Below are 11,890 nucleotides of genomic sequence, written 5' to 3'. Positions count from 1 at the left end.
TGAGAGCGGGCCGTATATCAAAGTCGGCATCGTAAAGGCACCAACTGTCATAGGGCTTATTGTGGCGGGCTCGCTTTATGATGGCATTTTTACTGGTACAAGCTTTGAGCACTGCCAATTATATTCTACTCAAGTCTGTAGTTTGTAGATACATGGAAGCCCCGCGCATACTTTTGAGATGATGAGAAATTAATGAAAGATCGCATTCTGTGAATGTTGTGGTGATAAAAACTTTCGTGACAATTTGTATGCATACCTAGATGTGTTTAAAGAATCAAGTGCGAATATATCTGTCTTACCAAAGATTCCATACCTCCCTGGTATACTTGTATTTATATGGTACGTATTTTCACTGAAAATCTGTTTACTAACAATAGTAAGAACAAGCGGTTGGCCCCTGGTCTAATTCTGTTGTAAGCCATTCAATTTGATCTGATGTTTTCATTCAAATAAAAATAGTCGTTGGTGAATTTTGTCATCACATATTAAATTTCTGTTGACGTTAAATTTTAGTGTAACCATAAGTCTGACATTGTTAGTGAGAAAGAAATAATTTGAATAGATTTATTTATTACTATATTTTATAGAATTCTTAATAAAATAAAGTTTGAAAACATACGTGTCTTTTCGGTACAGTTTTGCGACGAAAATACTTACATTGAAAGCCCGGGAGGGAATAATTATTAAACGCAGCAGTGGTATGATTATTTTGTATAATTCTAATAAATAGTTCAATAGATTTAAAATAGATCATCACGTTAAAGTTCCATGTAAATATGTTATGTTTAATAGATAGGGAAAAGTTTCTTCGCATATCATATGAAACCTCATTACAGTATATAAGTGCCATGCTGTTCGATGTCTGTTTGCGATCTTATGATTAGTGACAAAAGATCCCATTGCTGTCGGGATTCTGGGATTCTTCTTTGGAATTTTGGGACTACTGATCAAAAAAACGCAACCAGTGGTTTTCATCAGCACTCCCCACTTAAAAATCTTTTCAAAAACACTTCGGTGTCATTTCGTTATCTATAACCGTACAAGCTTTGAGAGTTTGCATTTGTTAGATATCAATGTGTGTGTTTAAATTCAAGTCAAATGAAAATTAAATACGCTAGGGTTAATTTATGTTTACTTATGAGTTTACAAGTAAATTGGTAACCTTACTGGGTTACCACTTACTAATTTCAAAAGTTCTGACAAAAAGCCTCTAGTTGATCTCGTTAGAATTCGTTTCTCGTAAATATTTAAGATCTATTTGATATTAGTTATTAAAATTAAAAAGTTATAGAGCCGGACAAGAATCCTAGAGTCTAAAAGTCCGGATTAATCCCGACGGGTGGTAATCCTATGGTAAACCCTAAGTTAATTTAGAACTACAATGAAAACACTAAAAGTAACTATCCAATATTCGTTGTGGAAGTACTACTAAAGGGACATCATCGGAGGATTTGAGTACAATTTCGTCAAAATATCAGTATTTCGACGAAGTTGTAAGCGATTTGATCACAGGTGTGAAGTATTTCTTTGATTTGTGTTGTTGCCTAGTGCCACATTTAAATCTTCAAATTTATACATTTATTTATAAATACTATTCAAAACAAGGCTCACCCGTGACTATGCATACTGCAAAGCACGAGAAAGACAAAACAAGCCGCTCGTTTTTAGAAGCAATCAATAATAATTGTATGCAGCTGCAATATTTGCAGAGACGTACACGAAGGGGCGGGGCGCGGCTTCGTTATTAGGGTGCGTACTGCGTGCGTAGTTGTGTGTTATGAAGGCTGTTGACAGGTAGAGGGTTGGCGGCGGGGTGACGGGCGCAGGGAGTCGGCAGCGGCGCCCGCGCAGCTCGCGTGGCTCTCTCGCCTCGCGCCTGAGTCACGCGCTCCGTAATGCTTGCATAATAATAATGACGGATGCCGATCGCGCGGCGGTCCCTTTGATCTGTGGGGCGTTTGATCTCGCCGGCCGCGCCGACTGCTCGCCGCCCTGCCACATAAACGAGCCCGCCTGTTACCTTTCCGACGCCGCGCTACTCGGCCCTTCGCCCTCAATCTAAATAGAGGCTTTTGTGAACGGCCAGCTACCGACTGCGATACTACGTCTTACGAGCCAGTGCCGCTGTGCGCGTGTTCAGTATGGGGTGTGTTCACTGCGGGCAGTCGCCGCGCTATCACTCGCTCAGCCTCCAGTGATGACCACAGGAGCCGGTCACTGCCGAGCGTGGCTCACGTGGACGATATGTGTACGCATTGTTTTTATTTACGTCGGGATTGTGATTACAATGAGGGTTCTGTTTTTTGCTTTATCTGTGGTTATGGTTTGTTTCTTTGTTAAATAAGTTTTAACGAGTTTCAAAAAGGTTTTATTTGTTCGTGTTGTTGATTGTTGTTTTGTGATCAATTAGTCGTTTTAGAAAAGGGTTGTATATGGCAGGTGTTGTGAGTATATAATGTGTGTTTTTTTTCGATTTCTTGTTTCTACTGGGTAATTGATTAAGTTACACGTAGGTTATTTGTCAGCATAATACTTAGATTATGAAAAGTTTCTCTTGAATTGAAATCTAAGTTACTTTCTTTATTTAATAGTTTCTGTTATCAAACGTACGTACCAACAAGGAACTGGAATGGTTTGGATTGTATTTTTATTTGTAACTATAAAGTATAGTTAGTAAAACAATGAAAAAACAAAAAAAGCATCGCTACAATAAGAGTGTCCTGGTCTTACCTACTCTTTTCATTGGTAGGTAACTAATTCCATTCTTAGATTCATAGAGTTTTTAAAAAAATATTGAAAATAATTTACGTTTTGTTTAACATTTAAATTAAAATATTGTTTATTATATTATAGATAAAAATCGTAACTATCGTAACTACCTTAATCGTGCATGCTACACGCGGAAATTGCAATTCACGCGTCCCAATATAAGGCGATAAGAATGACTTATCGGGTATATTGGGACAGCTTCAGACTATTGACAGCTAATTACTGATCTCTATTTGTTGATAGTATATTGGGAACGGCCGTTAGTCGAGTTAGTAAGTCTTGTGAGGCGATGTATAAAATATTGTCTTAAAAAAAGATCCCAGAAAGAGTTTTTAAAATCATATTGAAAATAATTAACGCTTTGTTTAACATTTAAATTAAAATATTGTTTGCTTAACCTTACATCTCAAATTGGGACAGGGGAATCAATAAATCTATGAGGTACAATTTACATCAAATTAATAATATATTAAAATCTTAGTTATAGAAAATATCTGGGCATGATCTACCCTATTCTGTGGTTAATCTATGTTTGTTATGCTTCACTAGCATTTTCTGGTTTTGTCACGAAAGTTAAGAGGTGAAGGGCGCTCAACCAACAAGTTGCTGATCTAAAAACTTGTAAACTGTTATATTTATTTTTAAATTAAACGCTATTAATCAGTTAACAATTGTTACATACTATCGATTATTCAAGGGTCATGGCAGGAGTTCAAAATCCCTCCTGATTACGAATATGACCACGACCTACCTATATATATTATTGGGCAGGGTTGAAACCTACAGTATTGAGTGGTCTTAACGCTCGTCCGTTTATACCAGTGGGAGGCTTCTTTGCACAGGAAGCCGGCTAGATTATGGGTACTACAACGGCGCCTATTTCTGCAGTGAAGCAGTAATGTGTAAACATTACTGTGTTTCGGTCTGAAGGGCGCCGTAGCTAGTGAAATTACTGAGCAAATGAGACTTAACATCTTATGTCTCAAGGTGACGAGCGCAATTGTAGTGCCGCTCAGAATTTTTGGGTCTATCAAGAATCCTGAGCGGCACTACATTGTAATGGGTAAGGCGTATCAATTACCATCAGCTGAACGTCCTGCTCGTCTCGTCCCTTATTTTCGTAAAAAAAAAGTCATTTATATGTCTAACAGAAGATCCTTAGAGAATTCTTTTTGAAGTCATTTCTAAAGTTCGCGAAAGATGACCGCATAACGTTATTTAATGACATTAAAATGCACTACGACCTCATAATCTAAGTTCAGATTGTACACAAAACTTTTGTATTTCAATCTTTGTAGATGTTTCTTTATTTTGAATGATAGTATTGTTCGTTTTTTTTCTTTTCTTGACTTGATTCCGATTTGTCATCCTCTTTGGGTTAAGTCGGTGTCATATCTCAAGGACAGAAGTTTTCTCTTACTCTTTCCTGGGTTTTCGAGCTTGATCTTTTCGTTTCCTGCTATGTCTACCATTTCCTCAGCCCGCCGTCTGTTTGGCCCACCAACATTTCGCTTTCCTGATGGCTCTTCCATCTTTTAGGTAATTCAATCAATTCCCTACCCTCTTCTGCTCTAGAGATGTGGTGTGACACGTAACCTGTCCAGCCTCAGTGCATCTCTGCTTTTTTTGCTTAGTAAACTTGTGTTTAATTTTATCTTTAGACTTTGTAATTTTTGATTTTTTCTCTATAAAGGAACATGTATCGCTACAATGCATTAGGTATGGTAATAGGCAAGCATCTTTTACCACTTTTATTGATGTATAGGTTGCATTCGCCTTTAAGGATTTTCCGTAAAGATTTCAGTAAATCACTTAAGATTTTAAATAAGTAGATCTTAGCCACAGAACATGAACCACGTTGATATCGTACAAGGAATACTTAATGATATTTACTTCGAAGAACTTTGCCATTCCCATTTCATACAAAATGAACTAGTAGAAGTGGAATCACGGGAAATGTTATTTAATAAACGGGACGCAGTATGAATAGATAAACTCACAAGTACCTTGGGGTTCCGTCAGTGCTTTCAAATATTTTCGGGCGCACTGAGATTTCTATAGTTTCTGAGTATTAAAATAAATAAAATAAGTAAATTTGCTAGAAACTGTCATAACCATAACGTTAACACCAGGAACAGACATAAACTTATATGCCTACTTCTCGACTAACGGCCGTTCCCAATATTCAGTCTATCTCTAACTTGAGATAAAAATCGTAACCATCGTTAACTTTTCTATCCCAATACACTTATCGACGGTAACTCACCTTATCCGTGCACGCTACACGCGGAAATTGCAATTCACGCGTCCCAATATAAGGCGATAAGAATGACATATCGGGTGTATTGGGACAGCTTCAGATTATTGACAGCTAATTACTGACAGTAGAAGGTAGTAATTTATCTCTATCTGTAGATAGTATATTGGGAACGGCCGTTAGTCGAGTTAGTTAGTCTTGTGGGGAATGTGTATGTATAAATATGGCTTTTACAAAAAGATCCCAGAAAATGTTCAAAACAAAAGTATTACGTTATTTAAACGAATTGTTAAAAAACGTTTGTGTGGTAAAGGTTACTATAACATATATGACTGTCCTAATGATACCACAGATTGGGAATGGATCGACCGCCCGACCGATCAGGCAACTAAATAATAAGTTTATTTGTACAATATTACTTTGTAAACATATTTTTTCGATGAAAAAAAAGCCCGCTGATATTGTTTCGCCCATTCTTCTCAGGTCTGAGGCATTCGTTTTGGAATGGGTGGTAGTTTTTGACTTTCAATAAGTGATGTAAATGCTATTTTTTATAAAATATTTGAATTTGAATCCCCATTCTCATTCAGTAATTCAATATCAGTAGTTTTTGATAATTTTTATGACGATGACTTCTTGTCTATTCGTCTCAGCAAAGGCAGCTTTATGATGAGGGGTAGTAGTATAAATATTTTTTATTGACGATCTAGAAGCTAGGATTAAGAATGACCAGCGTGGGATATTATTCCTGGGACCTTAGATCGGGACATCTGGCCAAAGTTTGTAGGATTTCAGTTAATATAAGTATCTAGTTGTAGAGTGCACATTGCAACATTTTTGTATTAAAGAATCTTAGAAATATAAGTAATGTCTGATAATAATTGTTATTTCATTATTCGGCAATGATCTCGGTATTGATCTAACAGCTATTTGAGATTTTTATATAATACTAGCTGACCCAGCAAAAGTTGTATTGCCGATATTAAAATCGCGATACAAAAGTAACTGTCGATCGTAGATGGGTGAAAATTTGAAGTTGTATGTATTTTTAATGCTGACTCATAATCAAACAAATTTAAAAAAAATCTCAAAAAAAAAAAAAAAAATTGACGTGGACCCACCCTTAACATTAAGGGGGATGAAAAATAGATGTTGTCCGATTCTCAGCCTCAATCGGTCAAGCCGTTTTGAAGGAGTTTGAACTACAAACACCGCGACATGAGAATTTTATATATTCGATTTCTAAACATTTGTGCTATGTTATTTACCGTTTTACTACTAAATAATGCGATATTTGAATTAAGAATGGTTGATAGAATCTGTATTCTATTAAATCTTTCCAAGATAAAAATTACACTTAAAAAATACTGTTTACTAATAAATATAATAATAAACTCTAACTTTTTAATTTTGGTTTTGAAATCTTTACTGCTTGTCTGAACGCGCTGATCTCTGAATCTAGCGTACGGTTGTCAGTAATTATTTTTATATACTTTTTTTTTTTATGGAATAGGAGGGCAAACGAGCTTCACCTGGTGTTAAGTGATCACCGCCGCCCATAATCTCTTGCAACACCAGAGGAATCACAGTAGCGTTGCCGGCCTTTAAGGAAGGAGTATGCGCTTTTTTTGAAGGTATGTAGTATCGTCGCGAAAACACCGCATAAGGAAGCTCATTCCACAGCTTTGTACGTGGAAGAAAGCTCCTTAGTGCTCCTCCTAAGCTACCTATGATTATTTTAATTATAATGTTATTAACAGATGAGGAATCTATAGTACAAGGATTGAATAGATATTGTGAATAGTTTTTAATTTACTTCAAAGATTTTGTTTTGCTGACACATTAAATATTCTTAATATAGTTTAAAATTGATGTGCAAACTGATTTAATCGGCTTGCGATTTCAGTTTGTTGTTTTGCCTAAGTTAGGTTATCACCCTCACCATCTGGATGTGTGGCGGTCCTCCACATTGCGGTATTCAAGGAGCTTTCTTCCACGTAGTACAAAGCTGTAGAATGAACTTCCTTGTGCGGTGTTTCCGGGACGATACGACATGGGTACCTTCAAAAAAAGCGCGTACACCTTCCTTAAAGGCTGGCAACGCTCCTGTGATTCCTCTGGTGTTGCAAGAGATTGTGGGCGGCGGTGATCGCTTATCAACAGGTGACCCGTACGTTCGTTTGTCCTCCTATTCCATAAAAAAAACACTTAATGAAGAGCCAACCTCAAAGTTTCTTTCTCTAAGTCCTTTCAAGGCTTTTTAGTATTTTTTTATTTTGTTTCTGTATTTTAAATGATAATATTGTTTGTTTTTTCTATTCTTGAGATTTGACACCCTCTTTGGGTTAAGTGGGTGTCATATCGCAAGAATAGAAGGTTCCTCTGACACCTACATTGGTTCTTCTAGCTTGTTCTATTCGCTTTTCGCTATGTCTACCATTTGCTCAGCCCACCGTATTTTTGGCCCACCAACCTTTTTTTTCTACTAGATTAGGCCGTAGTACTCAGCCCTCCTAATCGCTTTTCTTTTTCTCCTTCTGTAGCGTTGGTTGCAAAGTTTATTAAGTCCATTTTCAATAATAATCTTGAAGATTGCAGTCTTGGGTATGTCTCTGAATCAATTTAAATATTCTGGGAGTTTGGCCAATTTTTAATTATATTGTTGTTTGGCGTTTCCTTTCAATGCGAGCATTTTCCGAAAATACGGCAAATTTGATGAAGATAGCCCTAAATCACCGTAACCTTGAACCTTTTACTTAGTCAAAAGTATCGAAGACTAGAGAGGACACAGTTAATGAATGGCATGTTTAATATTTCAGGTTTTGTTATCGGCTGCCAGTCACGGAGTCTCCCCCCCAGATAGTCTGAGGCTGGTTTGGCTAAGCAACTCTTCCCTCACATGCAATGATGGGACGCCAGCCGGGTTAGTATACTTTAATACATACTTATAATGTTATTATTCATAAAGCCAAATCTTTATGACTCCACTACCAGTACAGCACCTGGACTGTTTTTATCGGATATCTAACAGCAAGATACTTTATCTAGATGTATAAATTATCTAAGGGGTGACTATTTGCGATAATTTTAACCCCTCAAAAATTTATTTAAAAAAAGTGTCAATATAAATCTCTTTTTTGATTTATAAAAAGGAATAAAAAACTTCCAAATTGAAAAATTCGATTGACTCGGAAACAAACATCCATACTCATCATATAAATGTTTTCATCTATCGTGATTCGAACCCGGGACCTCTAGCTAACTAAACCGGGTCACTAACCAATAATTTTAGTTGAAGGCCGCCTTTCGCCCATCAAATCTTTGATTTTGGGGAAAATACATACATAAAAAATGTGACGAAATTCATCATGTAAAGAAACCCAACCTCTCTCAAATTCAGCAAACCATCGCCTCACGGTGCTCAAGCAAGGTGCTTCTCTCCCAAACGCATTTTGAAGACGAGCGGCACATTCTTGCGGAGAGAGAGAACTTTTAAAGTAATAAAAAATCATCGCTCTAAAATATTTTCGACTTAATTCCATTTTCGTTGCGTACCTAGAACTGATAAAAGATATGATAGATGTGATAAAAAACAATTGACAAATGATATCCCCGCCAATTGTTTTTTTTTATTACTATAAAGATTGCAACGTTTCAAAAAATATAACATTCGAAATTCAAATAGTTCCGATTAGCTAGAAGTGCAAAACTTTTAGTGTGTATCTAGTATATGTATAATGTATGTAGTACTTTGTACAGTCTCCGCGGCTCTGGGCTACTATAACCAACAAATTTGTGCCAGTTTCTGTCTTCGGCTATTTATTTATTTCTGTTATTGATGGCACAGTACTGAGGAAATATACCGAAGTAGGCGGGGCTCTATTCCACACCCTAGGGTTAAGTGAAATTGATATATCTGATATATCACAGTTCAAAAGCTTTTACAAACACGGTCAGATACCATAAATAATTTTAATCACTTGTAATAATAGTTCCAATAAACATTCAAATAGCGTAGAGCAAAGGTTGTGCATTTGAATTTCATTTCAATTTATTTGTATTACTAGGTACTATCTCTACTAAGTAATAAGACGGTTTTATCACAAACAATTTAAATCTTAATGGTGTTATATTAAATTAAAGTAGTCTGGATTTAAAATACACTTACTGTCTTCGGTTTTATGTGCCTTAATCTCAACAACATAAATATTTGCGCATCCGGTGAGTCAATGAATATTTTACGTTTCAGATACTATATCCGGCGAGGAGCTAATAGTCAACACTGGGTTGTGTACCTGGAAGGTGGCGGATACTGCTGGGATAAAACATCATGTGAAGGTCGATGGAAACGCCGTCCAGGTCTTATGTCGTCATCGCGCTGGCCCAGAGCTCGACGTGCCCCAGCGTTATTATCTGCTGACCCTGCAGCCAACCCACTCTGGCACAAGTCGAACCATGTTCTACTACCCTACTGCTCCAGCGACATGTGGGCGGGAACTCGCATTCAAACAACCAACACAACCTTTGCATTTACTGGTCGACTCATAGTGAAAGCTGTATTAAACGAACTACTCCAACTAGGTCTCAAAGGCCGGCTTTTACTCATTGGCTCCAGTGCTGGAGGAGCAGGTGCTATGCTGCACGCTGATGCTGCTAGACGCACTCTACGAAACCATGGAATCCGAGTGGCAGCAATCGCTGATTCAGGCTGGTTTTTAGATAGGCCACCTAGAGCAAGAAAAGCGTCATCGACTGACGCAATCGCTAGACTTGGCCATTCGTTATGGCAAGGTTCTCCGCCTTCAGCTTGTGTGCGTATATATCGAGAGAAACCGTGGTTGTGTTATTTCGGATATCGACTATATCCACACATTCGGACACCATTGTTCGTCTTTCAATATTTGTTTGACTCGGCACAACTGACGGCAGAAGGAGTGCGGGCTCCGCGTACGCGAGCTCAATGGGACGCGGTCCACGAGACCGGCTCAGCCATTCGTGCCAGTCTCAAAAGTGTAAGAGCTACGTTCGCTCCAGCCTGTATTGCTCATGGAGCTCTAGCGAGGCCTGAATGGCTGTCGATCAACGTATCTGGGGTGTCACTTCCGCGTGCAATTGCGTGTTGGGAACGTCGGATAGGGAATGCAAACAGGCGTGATCGAGTTCGGTGCGCACCAAGGAGGCTAATCGAGAGGTGTTCTTGGCCTCAATGTAATGGTTCCTGTCCTAGACTGCGCGATCCTCGCACCGGTGAAGAGGTGGCTTTAGCAGCCTTATTGCAGAGCTTTGGATTGGACGTTCGAGGCGCGGCTGCAGCGATGGGACTCGATGCGAGAGCGTTATCCAGAATGAGTCGAGCTGAGTTATTGCCTCTGTTAGCTCCGCACAAGTGATACTGTATCATACATAGACTGTTTACGTGCATTACTGCACGGTGAATCTACCTCGTTTTTGTTGCAAGTACAATTAATTTTAATGTTAGATGTTATTTATTGTAATGATATGCTGCGGTATTTATAAAGATTAAATAAAATGCAAACATATTGTTTAAATTTATTTAGGCGATAGGTTATTTTATTTACAAACGTGAATAGTAACATCACTGTTGTTTTGAACTTTTTCTTTGATATTAATGAAGACTAGCTTGTACATATAATAATAATAATTTAATTCTCTAGGTCTCACTCAGGTTAATAATAACGATGTCAACTTTAATTTTTAATAATTGAGCACGTCTTTATCTAATAACATAATATATCTTTGGACTTTTGAAATCTTCTACGTATTCATTTATAGAATATAGCGTCGTGTTAAAGCTATTGCAAGCCACGGGGAACGCACATTGAATTGCATATTTGAACTAGATTTATTAAGGTAAAGTCCTTTATGCCGAATTCGGTTGTACTGTCATAATCTGGTTGAGCGTTCGACGCTGATTTCAATTGAAAGATCTATGACGTCATTTGCCAGGAAAAAATCAGATGCAACAATGTTTGATCGCTGTCTCCAAAGTGTTCTTAGTCGCGTGGTGACATTACGGTTGACAGCGTCTGCATTGTGTCTCAAGGAGCCTCTTAGAAGCAATATGTCGAGGACATTGGGGGTAGTTTGTGCCATCGCTGAGAACATTGGTGATCGAGCAGAAGGCTGTGGTGAAGTACTGATTGCATTGTCTAAGTACTCAAGTAGTTTCGTGGGGCTATTTGTGTTAGCCCATAACTGAGGTAATATCGGCCACAGCCAACTATTTTCTGAAACAAAATTATAAATTTTATCCTTAATGCATTTTATTATAATAGTGACGACTCATTCATCCCTCTTGTCTCCTGCCCGTGTATGCAAGCCTGGTTAAGCATAAGCAATGGTAGATAAAACTTAGATAACCTGCTCCAATTAGTTGAATATGGATTTCCAATAAGGAATCCAATTTCACGATTTACTATATTACTAGTGAACAAACCTTTGGCGCCCTTCAGACCAAAACACAGTAATGTTTACACATTACTGCTTCACGGCAGAAATAGCCCGTTGTGGTACCCATTATCTAGCTGGCTTCCTGTGCAAAGGAGCCTCCCACTGGTAAGAAAAGTAAACTAATTATGACAGTAATCACGACCGTTTACGAAGTATCCTAACACAAACAATAAATCTCCATCAGCTGAACGTCCTGCTCGTCTCCTCCTTTATTTTCATAAAAAAAAATTGTTACATGTTATGAAGTTGAAGACTTATAATGATTTTTCTGATTATCTAGCGAACTATCGCACTTTAAATCCCCATTGGGAACAATGCATTGGTATGTTTTATTGTTTGCATTTTTTTAATTTCATGATAAGGCAAAAGTTTTTGCTTTCAGCGCTGAAATGT

General features: G+C 37.8%; 2 protein-coding genes across 3 annotated transcripts in view; one reads left to right on the top strand and one right to left on the bottom strand.

Moving 5' to 3' along the window:
• Positions 1-1,996: 1,996 nt before the first annotated feature.
• Positions 1,997-10,564, top strand: LOC126975320 (palmitoleoyl-protein carboxylesterase NOTUM). Of its 2 annotated transcripts, none has more exons than XM_050823159.1 (3): positions 1,997-2,248; positions 7,846-7,949; positions 9,276-10,564. In XM_050823159.1, exons 1-3 carry the CDS (start codon positions 2,198-2,200, stop codon positions 10,414-10,416), a joined length of 1,296 nt encoding a protein of 431 aa, XP_050679116.1. In that variant the 5' UTR covers positions 1,997-2,197; the 3' UTR covers positions 10,417-10,564. The 2 variants fall into 2 exon arrangements, with proteins under 2 accessions (XP_050679116.1, XP_050679115.1); XM_050823158.1 differs by having other exon boundaries at positions 1,997-2,323.
• The window catches only part of LOC126975321 (PI-PLC X domain-containing protein 3-like), a 25,201-nt gene continuing 23,875 nt past the window's right edge, over positions 10,565-11,890 (bottom strand). The window contains exon 7 of the mRNA XM_050823160.1: positions 10,565-11,274. Coding sequence (XP_050679117.1) covers positions 10,931-11,274 — 344 coding nt within the window. The 3' untranslated portion in view covers positions 10,565-10,930. The remainder of the gene's footprint in view (positions 11,275-11,890) is intronic.

This window comes from Leptidea sinapis, chromosome 35 (genome assembly GCF_905404315.1).
Source record: "Leptidea sinapis chromosome 35, ilLepSina1.1, whole genome shotgun sequence".
Lineage (NCBI taxonomy): Eukaryota > Metazoa > Arthropoda > Insecta > Lepidoptera > Pieridae > Leptidea > Leptidea sinapis.
Note: the sequence above shows the minus strand (reverse complement) of the source record. Positions and strands in the feature narration are given on the sequence as shown.